General features: G+C 44.0%; 2 protein-coding genes across 10 annotated transcripts in view; one reads left to right on the top strand and one right to left on the bottom strand.

Annotated features, from left to right (window-relative positions):
- Window positions 1–2,625: 2,625 nt before the first annotated feature.
- On the bottom strand, window positions 2,626–16,002 carry SMIM19 (small integral membrane protein 19). Of its 9 annotated transcripts, none has more exons than XM_069572713.1 (6): window positions 15,129–15,399; window positions 14,420–14,511; window positions 12,089–12,194; window positions 11,185–11,322; window positions 9,552–9,676; window positions 2,626–4,499 (listed from the first exon to the last, which is right to left on the bottom strand). In XM_069572713.1, exons 4-6 carry the CDS (start codon window positions 11,316–11,318, stop codon window positions 4,435–4,437), a joined length of 324 nt encoding a protein of 107 aa, XP_069428814.1. In that variant the 5' UTR covers window positions 11,319–11,322; window positions 12,089–12,194; window positions 14,420–14,511; window positions 15,129–15,399; the 3' UTR covers window positions 2,626–4,434. The 9 variants fall into 9 exon arrangements, with proteins under 9 accessions (XP_069428814.1, XP_069428819.1, XP_069428815.1 ...); XM_069572718.1 differs by having other exon boundaries at window positions 15,250–15,399; XM_069572714.1 differs by lacking the exons at window positions 14,420–14,511; window positions 15,129–15,399 and adding an exon at window positions 15,463–15,997.
- The window catches only part of SLC20A2 (solute carrier family 20 member 2), a 110,727-nt gene continuing 102,129 nt past the window's right edge, over window positions 15,457–24,054 (top strand). The window contains exon 1 of the mRNA XM_069572710.1: window positions 15,457–15,624. The gene's annotated coding sequence lies outside the window, so the exon portion shown is untranslated. The remainder of the gene's footprint in view (window positions 15,625–24,054) is intronic.

Genomic DNA, 24,054 nt, shown 5'->3' with positions numbered 1-24,054 from the left:
GAATTATTTTTAAAATATAAAAAATAAACATCAATTTTATAAATTGATGTTAATTAATTATTTCAGCAACTATCTACCAAGCATTTACTCTGGACTAGTTACTATTTACTAGAAAGCATTCCAGATATAAGATTTATATCAGCACATGCTGTGTGCTTAGTTGCTCATTCGTGTCCGACTCTTTGCAATCTCATGGACAGCAGCCCGCCGGGCTCCTCTGTCCATGGGGATTCTCCAGGCAAGAATACTAGAGTAGGTTGCCATGCTCTCCTCCAGGGGGATCTTCCCAACCCAGGGATTGAACCCAGGTCTCCCGCATTGCAGGCAGATTCTTTACCGTCTGAGCCACCAGGGAAGCCCATACTGGCATGTAGTCAACTTAAGTGTGCCTGGTTTTTTAAACCTCAAAATAAAATGTTATTCAGAGACATAATCCCTCCTCCCAAAATAAATAACATACCTTTACTTGTTATATCATAAATACTTCATGTGGGACTTTTTTTTTCAGATTTCTGAGGTCAAAGGGATTTGCAGTTGAGTTTAACAACATCAACATTGGTTGCAGTTAAAATTCTCAGCTTTCTTCAGCTAGTTTGAAATCTGTCAAAATATTTCTTTCATGAAAATCCCCAGGATGGAGCCACTCTTTCGTAATGAGACTTCTGTTGCTTCTTGATTTGGAAGAGAAGAAACTTTGGAATAAGAAACATCAAAAATAAAAGACATGAATAGCACAGTGGTTTCAGTATCACATTTGGGAACAGAGAAGCTCCCGATTACCCCAGATGGTTTTACTTGCTTCCCCTTTGACTAATCATCTCCCTACCTTGGGTGTGGCTGCTGTACAGCTTTAGCTTTTTACTGCATGTAAATAAAATAAAGGTCAGCAGACCCCAGTGTTACAGGCTGCTTGTTCATTTGTGGGTGAGAGGTCCAGGGTAGGAGAAAGACAACCTGTTGCTGGAAGTTTCCATGTAGGGCTCACCACAGTTCTTGGGTTACCTCCTCATCCTCACTTTTAACTCCTTAATCAAGACTTAACCTCACCCGTACAGACTGGAAAGAGGCTGAGGAGGGGCAAAAAGACAGGTGGGAGATGCTTCTTGCTTTGTAGTTTTGTCTGGCTCTGACTTTATTAGGGAATCGCGTGGGAAACAGATTAAGACTAAGCTTCAGTCGCTCTTCTGTGAGCCTTGCTACTTTGCATAAGGTTGGATATAAGCCAAATGTCCTTTTTATTTCCAGCTCTCCAGCACCCATATGTTAAGCCCAAACTCCTAATTTATCCTTCTCCATGACGTTTCTCCTTTGGTAACTGTTTGCTTTCAAAATCTGTGAGTCTTTTGTTTTGTAAATAAGTTCATTTGTAAAACTTTTTTTAGATTTCACATATAAGTGATATCATGTTATTTTATATACAGTAGTGTCTAAGACACATTTATTCTTAATATCTGAAGTTACTTTTAATACCATTTCCTCTCTTACTGTTACTGAACACTTAAATATATTTCCAACATTACAGCAATCTTACCATAAACTCTGCATCTTACTTTCTGGTGAATCCTCAAGAACTCCACCGGAAACAGTGTAAGGTTGAGAGCAAACAATTGTGCCTTTGGAGCAGTGGGCTGGCCCAGCTGTGCACCCAGGGGAGCTGCCCCATTGAGCTAACCTCGCAACTTTCATGCAGTGAAAGGGAGAAACGAGGGAAAGGAGAACACCAGTGTTAGTGGGCTGTTTATTAGCCATGCCGCTTTTCTTCCAGAGAAAACAGCTCCGTTATGGACCCTTGGTGGATTCCCAGAGGCGAGGGGGTGCAGAAGCAGGACAGTCAGCTGGCGTGGCTTTGAAGTGTGGCCGCGGGGCATCCCCCCTTCCCTGCTCAGCTGTGGAAGCAGAGAGGAAACTTCAAAGCGGCCTTGCCGTTGATCCTGCTGGTAGGGGGTGTGGCTCTCATCAGGCTTTACAGAAAAATGAGGAATCTTCCTCTCTCACTCGCCAGAGTCCAATGTTCACCATCTAGTGGATGCAAATAAAAAGCCATCTGATACTGTCTACAGTACAGCTCAGTCACTCAGTCGTGTCCTTTGCGACCCCAGGACCTGCACGCCAGGCTTCTCTGTCCATCACCAACTCCCGCAGCTTGCTCAAACTCACGCCCATCGAGTTGGCTATGCCATCACCATCTCATCCTCTGTCATCCCCTTCTGCTCTCAATCTTTCTCAGCATCAGGGTTTTTTCTAATGAGTCGGTTATTCACATCAGGTGGCCAAAGTATTGGAGCTTCAGCTTCAGCATCAGTCCTTCCAATGAATATTCAGGACTGATCTCCTTTAGGATGGACTGGCTGGATCTCCTTGCAGTCCAAGGGACTCTTAAGAGTCTTCTCCAACACCACAGTTCAAAAGCATCAATTCGTTGGCACTCAGCTTTCTTCTCAGTCCAACTCTCACATCCATACATGACTACTGGAAAAACCATAGCTTTGACTAGATAGACCTTTGTCAGCAAGGTAATGTCTCTGCTTTTTAATATGATGTCTAGATTGGTCATAGCTTTTCTTCCAAGGAACAAACATCTTTTAATTTCATGGCTAGTGACAAATAAAAAACCATTACCATCAATTGTGTTGTGATTTTCATTTATTTAGGTACACAGTTTGTCCTGACATAGCCAGTTTTCATAATTTGTCCAGGTTTGTGCCTCCATCAGTGACAGCATATGAACCACTCCCACCCCTGATTACATAAGAGCAAAGTTTAAGAGACTGCTCCCTCGTTGCTCTGCTTGCCCCAGGCCATAATTACCAGTTTACAATCCTTCACTCTACGTATTCATTCTGGGTACAGGTGGGGAATTCAAAATCATCTGTGGGTTAAGAAAGAATTATTCCATTTGCTCAACAATCCACCATGTAAAATATACACATTTTTGAATGACATAAATTTTAAAGTAAGTGCAATTTTCTTGAAATTATTTCATTTGGCCTAAACTTTTTCATTTAAAATTTATATTCTTGGGACTTCCCTGTTGGTTCAGTGGTTAAGACTTTGCCTTTCGATCCAAGGGGGGCAGGTCTGATCCCTGTTTAGGGAGCTAAGATCTCACATGTCTCTTGGCCAAAAAGCCAAAACACAAAAAACAGAAACAGTATTATAACAAATCCAATAAAGGCTTTTAAAATGATCCATCTCAAAAAAAAAAATCTTAAAAAACCCAATAAAATTTATATTCTTTACTTCATAATTGTAAAGGAAAAGGCAATAACATTTAAAATATTAACTCTAACTTTTAAAATTGCATTTGATTCAAAAACAAATTCTCTTTTTTAATATTTATTTGGCTGCTCTGGGTCTTAGCTGCAGCATTCAAGAGCTTTAGCTGTGGCACGTGGGATCCAGTGGCCTGACGGGGGACTGAACCCCAGGCTCCCTGCATTGGCAACATGAAGTCTTAGCCACGGCACCACCAGGGAAGTCCTGAAAACAAATTCTTGAACAGTTATATGGACAGTTAAATGTACCTGCTATTACCTCCAACCAGTTTTTCTTTAAATAAATATGAAAAACTGGGCAAAAACATTTCAGTGTTTTCAGCATGAACTTTTCAGCAGAAAAATGGTACAAGGTATGAGTCTACAGGGAAGCTTATTATGGTTAAAAAAAAAAAAAGCTCAAGAAGCTAGACAGTTAAACATTTACAGTCATAAGATCCCAAAGCAAGTAGCTAGCACCTGTCAGAGGTACCCAAGTATTCAGCAGCACGGCCCTGGCATGGCTGGAAGAAGACTCTTCTGGTGGAAGGACACACCTCGTGGGAACACAATGAAGGGGAATGAACTCCAGTCCCAGGAAACTTCCACAACTAGCAAGGGGGTGTGCGTCAGGATTTCCCGGTGCAGAAAAGACAGTTTCCTGTGTGACTCCTGAAGAAACAAAGATGGCTAATTCAATCGGAGGTAACAACAGCCACAAGAACACACGTTAGTTAGTCCCTTATCCATTATGACATTTATCCCATGACACAATCGAAGAGGAAATTCTTTCAATGATTTGATTTTTATTTTTTAATTTTGCGAAAACGTCCCAAAGTGGCCTAGGCTCCAGACTCTTGCGATTTTGCTCCCCACTGCATCCTGAAGGAGTGAAGATCTTCACAAGGTAAGACTGCCACCTCTGGTGGCTGCATACCTTCCCAGATTCTCTGTGTTCAGGCCTTTGGAGGCATTTTCAATTTGTGGAACAAATGATCTGGAGATGAAATTTTAAAAAGCGAAACCAAACACACCAGAAAACTGGGGGGAAAGTCACAAACAAAATGATTTTATGGAGACAGAACTTTAAAAAGACCCAAAAACGCTGGTCATGATTTAGTAGTGGGAGGAGACTGCACTCTTGAACAACAAGCATTTATGCCACTGATTTTCTGAGATTTTATTCCAGCGAGAGCTGCACACTGTCAGCTTGGTTCTGTGGCTGCTGATAGTCATACTTCCTGGCTATTAGGAAATAAACAAAAGAAAAAACAAGGGAAAAAGGAGATACAATTAATAAAGTCACAAAATCATTATGAGTTCACATCATTAAATTACAGTCAAGTCATGATTCTCAGTAAAGAATTAGCTTAAACAATTTTTTTTCACTACAGGAAATTTATGATACTTTGTGATCCTCTAATTTCTCATCAGTGCTGATATCCATTGTTTATTATTATTGTTTTGTACATTGGCTTATTCAGAACACTAAAATACATAGTGAGTGCATGCTCAGCCATTTCAGTCGTGTCCAATTCCTTGTGACCCTATGGACTGTAGCCCGCCAGGCTCCTCTGTCCATGGGATTCTCCAGGCAAGAACACTGGAGTGGGTTGCCATGCCCTCCTCTAGGGGATCTTCCTGATCCAGGGATCAAATCTGCGTCTCCCACATCTCCTGCCTTGGCAGGCTGGTTCTTTACCACTAGCACCATCTGGGAAGCCCAAAATACAGGGTAAACACTAATAAAGCTACTAAACTCAAACATTTTGTAATGTCCTCCTTTCTTATCCTCCATCTCCACCTCAAGATAAATGATCAATAATGCTTTTGCCACATCATAAGGAATTTGACTATATATTAAATGACAAGCCTAAGACATTTACTGAACATTGTCATTAATATACACGAGAAGAAAAAACAGACTTGCAATTCTGTACCGTTTTTGTTTTTCTGAGAAATAATTGTTGAAGGTCTTAACCTGAAAATTAGAGAGTGGAGGGCCAAAGTCTTGTGAATGGTTTAGCTTTGAAGCTTTCAGCCTCCTCATTAAGTTTTTACCAGCAAAGGAAGAAATACTATTTATTTATATACTCAGGGTGGATCCAGACTTTTGCGGCCTAAAGCTTATACAATTTGGGGGGTCCTTTTTAAGGAATCTGCCTGCAATGCAGGAGACCTCAGTTTAATTCCTGGGTCAGGAAGATCCCCTGGAGAAGAGATAGGCTACCCACTCCAGTATTCTTGGACTTCCCGGGTAGCTCAGTTGGTAAAGAATCTGCCTGCAATGAGGAAGACCTGGATTTGATCCCTGGGTTGGGAAGATCCCCTGGAGAAGGGAACAGCTACCCACTTCAGTATTCTGGCCTGGAGAATTCCATGGACTGTATAGTCCATGAGATCACAGAGTCAGACACGACTGAGCGACTTTCACTTTCACTCTTTGAGGAAGAGAATTTTGTCTGCTTCTTTCTTGAACCTACAGACGAAATCAGGATTAGATATGTCATCAACACTAAGAATGATGCAATGTGATGGGACTTATGAAATGTGCAAACACTCACTATTTATAACAACGGCTTCCATCCACATCCTAATCTCCATAATCAGTGAATATGTTGCCTTCTAGGGCAGAAGGGACTCTAAAGCTGTGATGAAGGATGTTGAGAGGGGGGATTATGTAATCACCTGGATTATTTGGCCCAACCTGATCCCAGGGGCCCTGAAAATCAGAGAATCTCTACTGGCTGAGTTCAGAGACAGACAGAGCTATAAAAATGCAAGAATGACCAGAAAGACGCAATGCCACTGGCTTTGAAGATGGGTGAATGAGGCCACAAACCAAGCAATGCGGTAGCTTCTAGAAGCTGGAAAAGGCAAAGAAACACACGCTCCCTCACAGCCTCCAGAAAGAAACAGAACTCTGCTGACACCGTGGTTTTAGCCTAGTGAAACTGCTGTGGGACTTTTAACCTATAATTGTAAGATTTGTGCTCTGTCAGCCACCAAATTTGTGGTAATAGGGCAACAGAAACTAACACACCTTACAAACACAGGCATTCAGACAAACTTCATTTTTATGCCATTTTCATTAAAGAAGAGAAAGAGCGGTACACTGGGTTTAAAACTGTATACGCTATGCCAGTGGATTTTTTTTTTTTGATGCCAACTAACTTCTGGGGGTTTGTTTGTTTCTGTATTTTGGCTGCGTTGCACGGCATTGCAGGATCTTAGATTCCCCCACCAGGGATCGAACTCTGGCTTCTGCAGTGAAAGCACCGACTCCTAACCGCTAGGCCACCAGGGCACTCCCACTAACCTCTGTTTTGAGTAGGCATCAAGGAAAACCTAATCCTTTTCCATACAGAGCTTCTCGCTCTCTGTGTTTTTGTTTTTAATACTTAGGTTTTCTTGGGGATTTTTTTTTTGAGGTATAATACCAAAACACTGAAATTTGCATTTTCCCCATTTTTAAGTGGTTCGGGGGCAGAAGCTCCATTCACATTGCTGTGCCACCACCAGCAGCAGCTGTCTGCCCACCACCCCACGCTGACCTCTCTCCTCCGCACACAGAAGCTCCCTGTCCCCTCCTCCCCCAGCTCCTAGTGAGGACACCACTCTGTGTCTCTGGGAATTTGCTTCACAGAAGTGAAATCACACACTATTTGTTATTTTGTGACTGGCTTCCTTCACTTCCTGATAGAAGTAATTTTGGAGCATAATGTCTTCGAGGTTCCTGCTTGTTGCAGCACCTGTCAGATTTCCTTCCCTTTAGAGGCTGAATGATCCCTGTGCACACACAGACCACAGGCTGTGGACCATTCAGGAGCCAAGGATGCTCCAGTTGTTTCCATCTTCTGGCTACTATGAATAATGCTGCTCTGCTTAATTCAGGTTTACTTCTTATTCTGAGCTAGTAATACATGAATATGATACAAAATGCAGAAGGGACCCAAAGAGGAAACACTGAAAGTGTATCTTCCTCCCACCTGATAGCCCTGCAGCCCCTTTCCAGAGAGGAACTGCTGTCTATAGTTCTCAGGGTGAAATTAATGCTGAAGAATTTTTAGAAGTTCTACTTGTGTTAGAGAAATTATATATATATATACGTTTTTTTCTACTTTTCACCTGAAATTCCAGTCTCCTGAGAGAAACACTAGTAATATCTTTGCTGATCATTCTTTCTTGCTTCTTTTTATGCCCATGAGCATGCACGCATTCACATTTAAGATTTTATTGCAGACATCTTTCTTTTAAAAATACTGTCTTTTCTCCTTGAGTTCCACAGCGTCTCCATCAAGGTAATGAATGCTAATAATCTCATGTGTATCTTTCCAAGCTTTCCTCCAGGCTTGCATAATTATACAGAACATTTTTACAAACAATCCTATCAAAAAATGGGCAGAAGACTTAAACAGACATTTCTCCAAAAAAGACATAATATAAGGCCAACAAGCACATGAAAGGATGCTCAACGTCGCTAATTATTAGAGAAAGGCAAATCCAAACCACAAGGATCAGAATGGCCAGCATCAAAAAGTCTACAAATAATAATGTGGAGACAACATACCCTCCTACACTCTTGCTGGGAACGTAAACTGGTACAACCATTATGGAGAACCGGATGGATGCTCCTTACAAACTAAAGCTATCCCAATCCTGCAACCCCACTCTTGGACATATATCCAGAGAAAACTGGATATATGAAAAGGTACGTGCACCCTCATGTCCATAGGTGCACTGTTTATAACAGCCAAGCCAAGTTCACTATTTATAATAGCCAAGACAATGAAGGCAATCTAAACGGCCATGTAAGCGAAGTCAGGGAAGGAAATATCACCGATACTGCTTATACATGACATCTTAGAAAACAAAAGATACAAATGAACTTTTTTATGAAACAGAAATAGACCCACAGACATAAAGGAGTCGGGGAGAGATGAACTGGGAGGTTGGGATTAACATCCACACAGGACTGAATACAAAATGATGACCGACAACGGCTTACTGAACAGCACAAGGAACTATCCTCAGTATTTCGTGGTGTTCTACAGGGAAAAACAAATCTGAAAAAGAATATATATATGTATGTATAAAAATGCATAGCTGAATCACTGGGCCATATACATGTAAAGACAGGTGTAACACAACATTGTAACTCAACTATACATCGATAAGAAAAATGAGATGGAACATTTTTACTACACACACATGCTGTAGTCATTCAGCGTTAAAGGAGCGGCACCCTAGCATATATACAATTACATCTTGCCCTTCCTCATTTAATGACACACCATGGAAGACACACCTCATTTTTTTAATGGTGGCATCAGAGGTTGTGGCTTGGATGTAACATTCACCCTGGCTCTGTGCCCTTTAACCTTTGTTTCTTCTCCACCACCTACACACTCAGTGTTGGGATTCACAGGATATGTTAATAACCTCTGGCCTGGAAGCTGCTCCTATACGCACATAATGTGGCTGCAGTACGCGGTCATTTAATTGAAACTGAAGTGACTGCAAACTCTGTAAACACAAAACTCAAACCCAAACTAAAAGCAGCTTCAACTCAAAACCTCCCCTTAGCTGGATCCTCAAAGTGCTCGTGGCCACCTCAACGCCACTGCACATGAGGCAAGTCAGAGGAGGACCAGACAGCAGGCTCATCGACTAGCAAAACATCTAGTTTTTGCTGAATTTTCAAAAAATGTGATCACACAAACAGCTTGCTAGGGCTCCTTTCAGGGGGAGGGCTCCGCATGGGGGAAGGGTCCTGAAGCACTAACTTCATGCAAACCGGGTACTATGCTTCTATTATCAGCTATTTTTTAAAATTAAAAAAATTTTTTTTTCACTGAAGTATAGTTGATTTAAAATGTTGTGCTAGTTCCTGGAGTATATCAAAGTGATTCACATATACATACATATTCTTTTCCATTAAGGTTTGTTACAGGATATTGAATATAATTCCCTGTGCCACCATCATTTATTTCTGATAACCTTTTAACACTAGACAAAAATTTTTTAAAAAGTATGTATTAAACATGCTTGTGTATGTAACAAGGCTTCCTAGGTGGTGCAGTGGTAAACAATCTTCCTGCCAAGCAGGAGACGAAGGTTCGATCCCTAGGTCAGAAAGATCCCCTTGGAGAAGAAATGGCAACCCACTCCAGTATTCTTGTCCAGGAAACCACATGGACAGAGGAGCCTGGTGGGCTACAGTTCATGGGGTTGCAAAGAGTCCGACAGGACTGAGCGGCTAAGCAACACGTATGTAATTAGGCAGAGTATACTTACAAATGGAGTACATTTCTAGTTGCTGTCTTAAACGAATCTTGCTTATTGTGTCATAAAAGTTGGGCTCTGACAGAGTTTCTGCTGGAGGTGGCAAACTGAATATCCTCATAATTTTCCTTTTATTCCTAAAACACAGAAACGATGCAGAAAAGAGATTTGTATTCTCAGCTATACGACTGTAACACTCTTGTGATCGTAGTAACCAGAAGCTGCATTAAAAGCACATAAGGGGCCATGAGCCCCTCTTCAGTTTTGTCCCCGTGAGATGCCACCTTGGCTCAAGTATTCTTTCTTTCACTGAAAGTAAGAAGTTGTACATGCATAGTCACACAGTTACAAGAAAGGAAGAGTAGTGACTGAATACACCCACTTCATATACGATGTGTCTCTCCTCATCTCCACAAAAAATGCCCTATTGTTTAGAAAAATGCACAGACAAAAAAAGTACGATTTTTCCCTCCCTGTCATGTCATGCAAATAAAGCTAATTTACTGGTGGTACTGAATAAACAGAATGTGAGCAGACCTTAATTCTGGGAAACAATGAATAAAACTATTTTTTAAATAGATAGCGGGGCCTTAGTGGGGTCATCTAGTTAAAATGAACAAGAGCCTGTCTATGCTTTTAAAACAGTGGGGTGGGGAGGAGGTGGCAGCTCTCTTTAGGGGACCGCTGTCACCTACCAGTGGCCCTGGGGTGATCCGTGGGGACTCTTCTCGCCCCTCCCCCCAGCCTGGAGTCCAGGCCAGCCGCTCAGGGTTCACGGGGCTGTGAAGGGCGAGCCTGCATGTCCCACGGGTAGGGTGAATCTGAACTATTTCCCAGGCCAGGCAGCAATTATTCTTGGAGGACTAATTATCCCGGACTGTCTAATGCCTCTGACCTTGGTACAGGACGTCACAAAGCATGTGGCTATGAGCAGAAGCAACTCAATCTAACTACTGCTGTTCTTCCTCTTCAAAGCAACACCTCCCTCCCTTTTTGCTCACTGTTCTTAAAGGAGCCAGGGAGTGTGGAAAAGGATAGTCAAACTGTGCGACAGTGTCTGGAATGACAGCAGGAAGTATTTGTGGAGGATTTACACTAATGCGCCACTTCAGGGACACAAGGTTAAATAAAAGCCCCTGTTCTCGGGGGACTGAGTGTTTGTAGGATGGACAGACAAGAAATCAGACCATACAACATCATTCACTAAGTTCTGGGACACAGTCATGCGTAAGAAACAGAAGGGAAAGCTTGAAACGTGTGAGGATAGAAGTGGTGAACATGTAGGAGTTGGTGTTTGTGCATTTCAGGGACGTGGGCCAAAAATATGTGCTTGTCCGAGGGTGACAGTGAACTGGCTGAGTGATAACTCTGAGCTATATCAGAAGTGATAGAATGGGAGTACAGAGCAGCTGGCCTGGGAGCCGAGAGCTGCACTCACAGCCCGGCTCTCGGAGCAGCTGGGTTTTCCAAGCCAAGTCCTGGTGTCTGGTATTTGAGGACAGGGCCGAGGAGAGAGAGCTTTCATAGGAACCAAAATGCTGGTGAAATCGTTTTTGTGCATTGAATTTAGATCAAACCAACCAACCTGCAAAACTTGTCAATACTCAGGATCTTCTCATCAACCCTGAGAACCTCAAGCCTTTACCTCTTGGCATACATGAAGAGCCCGAAGCTGACGAGGATCACCACCAGGTACACGTTGGTGGCTTCATTCCAGGCCTCGTGGACGCTGTAGTCCATGGCCCCATCGTCCCCCATCACTCCGTAGCCCCCAGGCATGGGCCTGTAAGACAGTAAAGGGGGCAGGTTGATGGTGTGACGGCCGGACAAAGGTGGACAAACAGAGAGCCCACTGGCCAGCAGCAGCCCCTGCTTGTCTCCGTGTGGCCCAGGAGTCAAAAATGGTTTTACATTTCCAATAGATACATTTTAAACGGTTGAGAGAACTACCAGTATCTTCCACTTTTGCCTCACAGCCCTCAAAGCCTCAAATATATACAATCTGGCCTGTTAAGATTTATAAAACAGAAAACAGCCTCACAGACTTAGAAAACAAACTTATGGTTACCAAAGGGGAAAGGGGAGGGGATGGGGAGGGATAAATTAGGAGTTTGGGATTGATACATATGCACCACTTATATAGCAAATAATCAATAAAGATCTACTGTGTAGCACTGGGAACTCTAAACGACATTGTAACAAACTATATTGGAAAACAACCTGAAAAACCATGGCTACATGTACACATATAACTGAGTCACTTTGCTGCATACCTGACGCTAACACAGTATTGTAAACCACCAATCATACCCCAATATATTAATTAACAAAATAAAAAATTAAGTTAAAAAAAGGCAAGAAAAAGTTGACCAACCCTGATCTAGATCACTAAGGCACGGAATGCATTTCCCCTTATTTCTGACTTTGAAACATCACAGCTCCTACATAAAAGTTCAAACTTGGAGATTAAAAAAATATTTCTAAAAGGATATGGGTTGAAATATCACTGCACATTTTCCAACCTGTAACTATTACCCGGGCAAATGCACCTGAATACTTAAGACACAGGCCCACACAGCTGGCTTGGACTCGTGACAGTGGCTCTGATGAGAGGCGCTGCCCAGGACCATGCTCTTCCACAGGCCCCCGACGCACCTGGAAAACGAAAGTCTGCAACTTTATCTGTGCAGCCTTGGCCTCCTGGCCAAACGTGGTTGAAAGAAGCTATAAAAAGTCACTTTTTGCTATTTACACAGCTGTGACTTCTATTCAAGGAAGTGCATTCTTTGGACATTCCCACAGAAAATAAGAGAGATAACAGCAAGTGTATCAAGTAGCGAGGGAAAGAGTCCCGGTTTCTCACTTGCCGTTGGGAAGTTCATTGAATTGTCCCTTAAGGAGAAAGTTCTTCCCTTGTGTTAAATCTCAACTAAGTAAGTATAAATGATTTAATATGTGGAAGAAATTCAGAAGTGTTGTTTTAGACACTCTGTCAAAAGGAGAAAAATGACAGGTGATAACTTACTGTAGTTTCTAGTGATAGTCATTTTCTAATACCAAGAAAAAGGGTATGTGGAATGTCTAAGAAGTCATTTTGCAATTTCTTCTAGACATCCTAAAATAGTGAAAGCATTGTAGAAATTCCTCCACTGAAATATCTGTCCTATGAGCCTCCAGAATGTTTCTTAATGTAGATTTGTCTCAGTTAACAAGTGTACATTAAGGGCAAAGTCTGTTTTCTTTCTTACAGTTTGCCTCTGCATAAAATGAAATTTCCCCAAGGTCTGCTCCCAGGTCAGCTGGCATGTTGGCCCCTTTCTTACACCTGAAATCTCTATCAGAGGTCTGGGAACAGACTGTATTCATTTATAATAAAGGGAGTATCACTGAACGGCCATTTAACTTAAATTCTAGACACTGAGAGCAAGAGTAATGTCTCTGAAACATCTATGTGTGTCTGATAAAAATAAAGATTGGTCTTAGGAAAATCAGTCAGAAACTAATAAAAACAGAATTTAAATGATAAAATTTTATAGCCGAAAGATCTAAACATTACTAAATCATTAAACATACACAGTTACTAGCTACTAAAGACTGGTGATGGATTTTTTTTTTTTTTAAGAGAGTGGGAGGTGCAGGGGGATTTTACGTTATTCGATTCTTATGCCTTAAAACCGAACTCCAGAGTTTCTCTGAACGTAACATTATTCATAGTAAGTAATCAACCTACCTTAAAAGGGGAACTTTTGGAAGATCGGAGACTATAACTGTCTTTATGGGCAAGGAATCTAGAATTTTTTTCTAGATTTTTGTTGGTGCCAAAATGTAAAATAACAATGACTGTTTCGGCTGTAAGAGATGACTGCCAAAAGCAGGGGACATGGGTTTGATCCCTGGTCCGGGTGGATCGCACATACCTCAGAGAAACTAAACCCTTAAGCCGGTGCTTTACAGCCCAGGAACCACAACTGCTGAGCCCATTTGCTGCAGCTACAGAGAAGCCCCCACAATGAGAGGCCCGTGCACTTCAACTACAGAGTACCCGCCCCCCACCTCTGCTCGCCACAGCTAAAGAAGAGACTGTGCAACAACGAGGACCCAGTACAGCCAAAAATAAATTAAATTATTTTAAAAAAAGAGAGGTGACTTTAGGTGTCTGATCTGAGATGCTGTGGAAGGCCTGGCATTACCATGCCGTCCCTGAGTGGGGTAGGTTTCAGGATTGGGAGTTAACAAGAAATTAGAGAAGGAACAAGGAACATACATATCTGTGGCTACTGAGACATTTTGTAGGTGCCCTTTATCTGACACAACTGTGAAAGGGTCTCCTACCTGTGTTCCAACACCTGACTGTTCTGAGCCAGGTTAATTTCTTGCTTCAGAGTTTCACAAAATTCTGTTCCTGCACCCCTCAATAAATGGTGTGTTCCTACAGAGCTGTCTTTCTCCTGCTACAAATCTGCCAGTCTCTCCTTATATTTGGAGAAGGATTCTAAAGTACTGCTGACCACAAACGGTGAAATTTTACCAAGAGTTATACAACTTGATTGGTATGCAATGACACTATGCAGTAACACTACTGTTCCGGGGACATGCACTTGAGTTATTTTTAGTAGTGAAGTTGTTGTGAAAGATTTGCACCAGGGGTAGGCCTGTCCTGCCCATTCCTCCATCATGGCCAATGACATGACTCTGTAAGCCTGTCCAAAGTCACCATACAGACGACGGCTCCCTTGTGGCATGAACTATGACCAGCCCCCTTCCAGCTCCCCACAGGCTAACCAAGTGTACACACACAACCTGCCTCTTGAGGACAAAATGCCCAGGGGCATTACAGTGGTTCCTGCCTGGCAAATTAATCGATATTTCAGCAAGCTCACCGTGTGCTTGGATTGTCATGCAGGGCTTTTCTGAGAAAACGGAACCTTTCCCACATATTTTCCCTGTAAATCAATGCTTGATCAACTCCTTGCTGAAATAAATATCCAGAGATAAAGTTGGCAAAACCTGAACAACTAGGGATAGATTTCAGTTTGACAAAATTTTACGTAGAGAACTAAACCTCTTCTTGGGATCAAGTGACTGTATCATAAACTATATATATATATATATATTTTTTTTCTCCTCTTTGGGGTTCCTGATACTACCTCTGGTGGTGGTGGTTTGATCGCTAAGTCGTGTCTGCCCTTTGCGACCCCATGGACGGAGTCCACCAGGCTCCTCTGTCCATGGATTTCTCCAGACAAGATTGGAGTGGGTGGCCACGCCCTCCTCCAGGGGGATCTTCAATTTTGAAGATCCCTTGTCATCACGTCTTAAATGTTACCAATTTCGCCTCTCACTTAAGAGCTCTGTTATTTCGAAACGAATCCAGATGAGAATCACTTAAACAGTTCCACGACTTGCTCACACAACACTATCCACCACCACCACCGACTGGATTTTTTTCTCTCCATCCTCCGAAGCGCTCAAGGTTTGGGGCTGCGGGAGCGGAAGGGGACAAAGTCACGGGCCAACCGGCGGGCCGAGGAAGGGCAGTGGACATCTGAGGGCGCCCGCGCCGGGCCGCCCAGAGCCCCGGTGACTCACCACCCGCGTGCTGGGCGCACTCGAGCTCCCACTTGGCCGGAGCCCCGGGGGTGCCGGCGGCGGTGAGGGTGAGGGTTACACAACTCGCCCGGAGCCACCCCCCGGCGGGGGAGTCACGCACTTGCGCGCTCCCGGCCCGACCCGACGCTCGAGGGGCGCTCTTCCCGGAAAGCAGAGCGGGGGGCGGACGGGGAAGCCCCGTCCCGGGGCTCTGGGGCGCGGAGCCGGCGGCTCGCTCCGGCCGGGCGCGGGCAGCGGGCCCGGGGGCGGCGCGGCGGGGCGGGGCGGGGCGGGGCGCGCGGCGGGGCGGGGCGCGGGGCGCGGGGCCACTCACGCGGCTCGCTCCGCCGGCGGCGCGCGGCCGGGCTGCTCCGCGGGGGCTCTTTGCGCCGCGCCGGCGGCCGGACGCGCGGACCCGGTTCCCGCGCGGACCGGACAGCGTCTGCTTCGTCACTTCCTGCCTGCCCGGCGGCTTCCGGAGGGAACGAGGAGCCAGGTCTTTCCCCCTCACCCACCCCGCCCCGCCCCGCACCCCTATCAGGGCGCGACCCGGGGAGACGCGGCGACGGCCCCGCGGCCGCCCTCGGGCGCGTGAGTGCGGCCCGGCTCCCCTCCCCGGCCTCGCGGCGCCAGCCCCTCCCCGCGGCCCCCGGGCTCGGTGGCCTGCGTCCGGCCGCCCCGGCCTGGAGTCCACCTGCGTCCTGCCGCGGTGCGCCCGAGCGCGCGGGGCGAAGGGACGGGGGCTCCCGGGAGCCGTGGCGCCGGCCCGGCGTGCGAGGAGGGCGTGTGCCTTGGCCGACCTGCCCGGGGTCGAGATTCAGCGTGGAAACGCGAAGATTTACCGCCCCCCCCCCCCCCCCCCCCAGTTCGTGATGTGGGCGTAGGGTTACTTTTCGTATTGACTTAGGAAAGCACGTGCTCTCCAAACTGGCTTTTGCGCTTTCCCTGTCATCGTCAGTGACTCCCTGTCATCGTAAATGATGCGTGGCCGAAGCGACTGAAATGTTTTAAAAGCCGGATGCGCCCAGGATGATGTAGTCTTGTCAGTTTAAGTGGCTTTGGGGTATAATTTTGTGTGTGTGTAAGGACTTGCAAAAAAAATTCCGGCAAGAGATGTGTAATGAATTTATGCAGCATTTCAGCGTCAGTATTGAAGTAATCAGATTTCAGTGGTTGGCGCAGCCTCGCAAGTAAATGGCCCCTTAACCACGAGGTTGAGGTCTTAACTGTTCATTTTGAGCCAGTTCTCTAGAATCAGCTGACTGCTGATTATAATTCGCACTAGACGCCGTAGAGGTTGTGTCCTTAGTTGATAAGCAGAGATTAGAGCTAACATTTAACATTCTACCCCATAGCAAGTTTTCTCTGCTTCTTTTCGGATCATTCTGTTCAAATTAAAGTCAACTCTGTCTAGATGAATAGCATTGTTTGGTCTTTATTTCTAGTAGTAACACGTATTAGCTTATATACATTATGTATACATAATCATGCTCTACAACCGTTTAGTATGATTACAAAGTTGGAAAATTAGGAAAAGTAATACTGGGCAATGTTGAGTAGTGGTTGTTTGCCAGACTTGTTTCAAATCATCTACACGCTTTATCTCATTTAATCTTTGGGATAACTTTTTGCATAAACATAGGTTACTCTTAAATACTTGAGTACACGAGTTGGATTTGAATGTGTCCAAATGGTGAATATGTATATTAATTGCTTCTCTTTCTGTTTTTGTAAAACAAGGGTGTTGGCAATATAAAATGACTGAGTAAATGTGTTTTTCAAGTTGGAAGATGGCTTTTCAATTGCATGAAATTGCAATTAGTCCCTTTATTGGAGTATTCAGTAGTTTCCAAAGCCCTGTGTGTCTTTTTTATCAAAGTTCCCATTACATGTCATTGTCACTCAATCAACAGGCTGTGCTTGGACGTTCAGAAAAAGTAAATGTTGGAAAGCCTTAAATGCCCCTGGTGAAAGGTCTCCTCTTAACCTGTTTAGTCTCTTAGTGACATTCCTAATTAAGGGGTTAACAAATGACATACAGGAAGGGTGATTTTCCAGTACCAAACCAAGGGAGTAAAAAACAGTGGGTTGACTGTTACTTTGTTGAGTCTAACTTTCATGGGTACATGAAGGTTAAGAATGTTCTGTAACCTATGTTGTAGGGGTTCTTACCTCATTTTTCAGTTTGCCTTTGAATGTCTTAAACATATTCGAGTCCAGTACTTTGTGCATTAAGAAATTTTTGACTGGATTTAATTGAGTAGTTTGGACATCCTTAAGTTTATTCTGGGTCTTCCCTGGCCGTCTAGTGGTTAAGATGGTACTTCCGGTGCGGGGGGCGTGGTTTCCATCGCTGGGCCGGCAAGTTGCACAGGGCAAAACCAAAAAAAAGAAAAGTTTATTCTGTGTCCAGGCGCGATGGTGGGATCCAGCAGTGTGCATCCTATGAGAGCAGGAGTGGTTGAAAGGCCTGCCGAGGATGAGGGAAGTGCTCAGAAACGTGTCTTATTTGTGATGAGAGCGTGTTGGACTTGACCCATCTTTGTATAGTGGTCCGCCATCAGTAAGGGATTGCTTTTGCCAGTTGATATTTATAAGAGGTTCCTTCACCCGAAGGCATCCTCTTCCGGGAGGAGATGAGTGGAGGTTTGTCATCAGTGGAAGGCTGTAGAAGACAAAGATGCAAGTGTTAATCCTTCCGCCCATCGTGACTAACTGATTCCTGCCACCACATGCATCTTCAGGCACTTCCCTGGGAGATATTTGATGTCTGTGGGCAGGCCCTAGTAGAAGAGGGAAGGAAGGGAAAGAGTGGGAGGAGACAGCACAGGGCTTTATGCGGGCTTTCATTTGGGCCTCCATAGTCTCTGAAAACCTTTCCAATAATACTGACTGTGTGTGTCTCTAAACCTCTTATATGTTATTTGTGTTCAGAAATAATAGAGAATGTCTCTTTGATGTGCTTCATAAACAGTGGAGCATATTGAGAGTACAGAACAGGAAAAGTTGTTAACTTCTGTATGTTTGCCATTGTTGGAAGCCGGAGCGGCGGTAACGCCAGCCTTGGCTCCTGTCTGTGAGGCATTGTAGCGCTGTTGTGTTCCAACCGAGAGGAGAACACCCCTTCCTCCTTCCTTTAGAACTCAGCTGTCAGGAGGAGTGAGTGCCCTTTTACGTCCTGCGGTGCTGGGGCTTCTTCTAGGTCCTTCGTGGCCATATCTCGGCCTGCGGAAGGTGTGCAGTGAATGTGGGATGACCAGGTATGCTGGAATCCGCTCTCTGTGCCCGCCTCTTGTGGAAGTCCCACTCGCCTCCAGGGGCAGGGAGGGCCACTGCAGGCTCGCCCTCTCCAGGGCCCCAGCTCACGAGGAGCCCTTGGCATTCAACCCTTTATGGCTTTATATTGTTACAGCAGGAGTGTTTCCCTTTGTTTTGTTTCCCCACCCAAAACACAGGCTGCTCGAGGGCAGGGAATACATGTTTGTACAGGTCTGTGTTTGAGAACCTCCTCATTCATCCGGTATAACAATCTATACTGAGTAGGTTCATTTTTACCTCTTAAGTGACTAGTAGGTGCCATGGGGGAGCATCAGAAATACTTAAGATGTGGTCCCAGGCCTCAAGTGAGTAGTATCTTATTTGGGCAAACATTGTGTACACGGGTGGAACAGTGGAAGAATTTGGAGTTACATAAAGCAAATAATCGGAGAAGGCGATGGCACCCCACTCCAGTACTCTTGCCTGGAAAATCCCGTGGATGGAGGAGCCTGGTAGGGTGCAGTCCATGGAGCGACTTCCCTTTCACTTTTCACTTTCATGCATTGGAGAAGGAAATGGCAACCCACTCCAGTGTTCTTGCCTGGAGAATCCCAGGGACGGGGGAGCCTGGTGGGCTGCCATCTATGGGGCTGCACAGAGTTGAACACGACTGAAATGACTTAGTAGCAGCAGCAAAGCAAATAATAATAGCTACTATCAATGGAGTGCTTAGACTGTGCTTTTGCATCTAGATTTATTTGACTCTCAAAACAATCCTGTTATCCCGTTATAGCCCCACTTTTTACGTGGAGAAACTGAGGCATAGAGAGATTCAGCCATGTGCCTGAGATCATGATGCAAGCAGTAAGCTAGGGAGACGGGATGTGAACCCCAGGCAGCCTGGCTCTGGAATCAGTGTGGATTCTCCCCAGAGCTTTACTTTATCAAAGATAGGAAGGAGAGCTAGAACTTGACCCTAGTTTCTCAGCTGTACAAACTCTTTTACAGTTTCAAAGTGGCATTCACAGTGGCAGTGACTCTCAGCTGCAGAAGCAATGCCAGATTTTCCAGGCAGAAGAGGTTGATAATGAAATGGTTGAGGGGACTCTCTCTTTTGATATGACTGAAAGCACCAAGAAGAGAAACCGAATTTTGCATTTCAAAGCTGAGTGCAGAGTAGGACTCTTGCGTAGTAGACTCTTGTTGAATTCTAGGACAGTGATTCACAAGGACAAAGGGCCGTGACTGTTTAGGATACTAATTCAGTGCCTGCTCATGTCAAATAAAACAGTACTGAATGAACTTGTTACTACCATCCTTTTTAAAAACACTTTTAAACCCCTAGGGAATGTAACTTCCCAGGATGGGAGTGTCACGGAAGGCTTCTGGTGCCCATCTGTCCGGTTGCCTGGTCCTTACATGAAATCTTGACCCACTTCTTCAGCTTGTCTTGGACAATCGAGCACACTCTTGGGGCCCGGAGGCCTCTTCCAACCAAGTCGTATTTCTCTAGTGGAAAAAAAAAAAAAAAAGTAAAACAGCACTGTTGGTTTGGTGTGAGACCTGGAGGGAGGTCACTCGGAAGCCTCGTGGACCTGGATGAGGGCCCGTAAACAGAGCCCAGCAAGATAAAGGAAAACGGTATTCTTCGAAAGCCCAGTTTTGTGTCCCTTTAGTTGGGAGACGACAGTGTTATCCTGTGGGTGTTGGGCGCCGACAGAGTCCACTGAACCCACATGACCCCGCCGATAGGGAGCACCGCCGTTGGCCCTGGAGTCCGAGAAGGAGGTGCCCTGGAGCAGGCCTGGGCCTGGGCCTGGTTAGCAGCTCTACAGGTACGTGTTCTGGGGGACACATCGCTTCTGCTGGGGGGTCGGGGGACAGCCTTGTAATTTCAGTAAGAAATGGCACGGTGCTGCTGTCCTTTTAACGTCAGCTCATATTGTGGGATGGCCTGTCAGCGAACGTTCTCGGCCGTGAATGTTCCCCGCAGTTGTGTTCTAATTAAGTGTCCAAGGCTACAGCTGGGGCTAAAAGGATCTACATGGAAGTGTTGTTATCCAACTGGCACGTTAGCCTCCGTCTTAGTTTCGGCCTCTTCTCTGAACGGGGGATTTTTAGAGAAAGAGACGATGATGCAGTGGTTCATCTGTCTTAAACCTGTCCAGCTGGGGTAATGGTGTCCCTCCTGCCCAGTTTCACGACTCTCAGGGTGGTAGAGCGGCACCCTGACCAGTATGGCGGTGGTTTAAGCGCGAGTGTAGACAGAACGACCCAGGGCTCCTTATACAGTGACAGTCACAGATGCCTCCACCTACTCCAGAGGTTAGAGCTCTTTAGAGCCACAGCTGGAGGAGCAGCTGTATTTTAAGTCCCCCTCAGGTGATCCTGGTACCCATCATTGGAAGAACAAGCCCTGTATTTTATAGATGAGAGAATCAGGGCAAAGTTAAATGGCTTGCCTACAGCTGGCTCAGTGGTTTCAAGATTTTATCACCAGATAGTGTGCAATTTCAGAGTTTTATGGCTGGAAGAAATTTTCCAGGGCATCAATTCTGTAACTCACTTTATGGTTCCATATAAATCACACTTGTTCATACCATTTCCAAGTCAGATATGAACACAGAGAAATAATGTTTTCTCAATGCCCGTCTTCTGTCCTGGCCAAGGTAAAGATCAAAATGTCAGTCACCAAAATTTCTTTATGATTTTAATGGATACTTTCTGTTAATTTCAGGAACAGCAAGTTGTTTGCAGTATTTTTTATTATGTAACCTGTGATGCCCTGTAACATTTTTTTTTTGGAAACTATAGAATATTTAAAACTGAAGTGAAAGATTGAAATTTTTTATGAGTTACTTATTGTTCAGTCTTAGCGAGAATTTTCACTACTTTATTAGAGTTTCTTTTGTTTTGGAAATCTGGTTGATTTTTAACTGTTTTTTTTTTTGTTGTTTGTTTGTTTTCTTTTCTTTTCAGGGCATCTTACCTTGGAAGCATCACAGTTTGGCTTCCACGTCTTCTCTGAGCTTAGAGAATCCTTTTCTCACCATGCCGTCAGTAGGGACAAAGAACCAGGTTGGTTCCTTCAAGACGTGTCCCAGTGCTTTGGAACAGCAGCCGTTCCCAGAAGTAAATAATCATGGCAGATGCCTGTGAATAGACCATAGGGCCAAGTGACCGATATAATATTCATGGAAGAATGGTTAAAAAAAAAAAACTGAAGAAAAGGCAAATTTCAAGAAGCAACCTAATGCCATTTAGGATTTTTGAGCAGCTGAAAGAAGATAGTTCTGCAAATACGAAGTGGCACGACTCATGGGTGTCTTACATGGTCTTTGTTAACCCATTGCTTTAGTTTGTACTGTTTGAGTTATTTTTTCCTCTACTGCTAAAGCTGGTAATCTGCTTACAATCAGAGTTTCCTTCTGTGTGGATAGGAAAGTAGTTGATATAATAGGGGAAATGGGATCTTGTATAGGATGCTGGCCCCAAACATTGACTTTCACCGAAGAATTCCTCGAAGTGCCGAATATCGAGGAATTGCTTCTTCTCAGTGATTGTTCAGAACTCTGTGACTTCAGGTTCATTTCCTTTATCTTCCTCCAGCCTCTGTGTGTGCCTGCTTTTTTCTTGCATGGATTTTTTGAAAAATCTGATGACTGTATTTTTTCAAGTTAAAAATAAGAATTATGTGAATCATAGCTTCACAAAGAGACTTTCCTAGGATCAAGAGTAGAGTAATTGTCATTCTTTTTCAGAATGGCTCTTTTTTTTTTCATTTTTACTGTTTTTATGTTCTTATTCGGTCTTTTGTTTTCTTCCTCTATTTTCTAGAGGGAAATGAAGCATGATCACTATGTTCTGTTTTTAGTTATGGAGGAGCCCAGATGCAGAATTTACAGGAAATTTACATGTTTTCCCCATTATTGTCCTAACCTTGTTTTAAGCTTCCATCAGACTTCTTTTTAGCAATATTGATGTAAAGGCCACGTTCTTACTCTGCCCTTTCTTTTTTAGGGCAATAGTAAGAATCAGGGATTTCTCCAAATACTGATAAGCCCAAAAAGAGAAAAAGTGAGAGAGGAAGATTTTGTGATTAACAAATGAAGCAGTTGATCATTAAGGTCATTGATGTGTGTGTACCCATGGTCAGTGTGAAAATCAGTGTGTGGGTTAGAGCTAAGATGGTTAACAGACATTAGTAAATTGTACTGTTTTCAGCTCTTCTAACTTTTGCCAAGTCAGTTGACCTCATCAATACTTTTTCTCCTCTGGAGACTGTGGAAACCATTGTTCTTAATCAAGTTTTATCGAACAGAGAAACAAAACAAAACAGGTTTTAAAATTTAATAAAGCGAAATTCCTGAAACCGTTTGTCTTTTTTTTTTTTTTTTCCCAATATTTCCTTTCACAGAAGCTTCTTTTACCTCACTCCTCCTTTTGCCTTTCTGCCCTACCTAGTTATCGCCTGGTCTCACTTTAGCATTTATTTCTCATCTGTCCAGAATTTCTTGTTTGGTGTCTTTCCTTCCTGCCTTTTTCTATGACTCAGCCTCCCATCGAGAATGCTTTCTGTTCTCTTTAGCCTCATATCCTTGGGCGTACCCCTTTCTAGCCAGCCCCTCCGGCCTTTTCTGGTTATCTCTTGTGGGTCCCCGTTGCCCTCCTTGCCCTGCTCGTTTTTGCCGCCTCCCCTTGGGTGATGGCCCCTCCCCTTGTCTCTTCTGTCTCTAGAGCTCCCTGGTCTGCCATGGGTTTCGTCGAGCTCTGATTCCTGCTCAGCACACCGCATTTGTGTTGTTTCCATCCTATACCTTTTGTATATTTGGTCCATGAGCCTTTTTCTATTTTCCTTGTCCCTGGGTGGCAGGCATTACTAGATGAATTTGTTGTCTGTATTTGCGTGGAACCCACGTCCTTGCTGTGTATTTCCTGGGTAGCCAGGATGAATCAGTTATTATTAACTTTTCTTGGAACATTGAGCTTCCTGTGTTTTCTGCTTCTAAGAATTAGATTGGTATTCTAGAAAACTAAGCTTACTCCAAAAAGAGGGTAATCATACAATGCTGGCATTTTTAACTTTATTCAAGAGTTCTTGCCATTTCAATTCACTGCCTTGCCTTGAAAGAGTAAAGACAGGCATTCAAAGCAGGTTTGGGGGTAGGAGTGGGTGGAAAATGAGAAGAGAAATGTAAATACCACAAAAGGACACATAGTCAATTTCTAGAACTAGAATGAAGACTAAAACCACAAACCGCAGACACTTAAGATTTATTAGGTAAAAGGTCCCCTTGAAGAATAAAAAGTATCAGTAATTCTGTGAATGAATGTTAATACAAGGTCATCTTTTTTTTTTTTTTAATACTTTCAAGTTCTAAGACTTGAATAACAAAACAAACTTAATCTTGTAAATATTTTATTTTGAGAGACTTGATGTTTCCTTAAGTATTAACCTGTGTCATTTTGTAACAGTCTCAAAGTGTCATTAATAACCAACCCTGTTAGCTTCTTGCCTGGGAAAGCATATAAGTTGTATACGTTTGCCCCTTTGGACTCTGGAGTCCTGATGAAAAGGTAGCTTTTTAGCAAAATATTACGCTGCTGATGATTTACCTTGTCATATTTTTCCTTCATTCTTGCGTGTGTTATGAGTGTGGGGCTGTGT

Source organism: Ovis canadensis, chromosome 26 (genome assembly GCF_042477335.2).
Source record: "Ovis canadensis isolate MfBH-ARS-UI-01 breed Bighorn chromosome 26, ARS-UI_OviCan_v2, whole genome shotgun sequence".
NCBI classification, from domain to species: Eukaryota; Metazoa; Chordata; class Mammalia; order Artiodactyla; family Bovidae; genus Ovis; species Ovis canadensis.
Note: the sequence above shows the minus strand (reverse complement) of the source record. Positions and strands in the feature narration are given on the sequence as shown.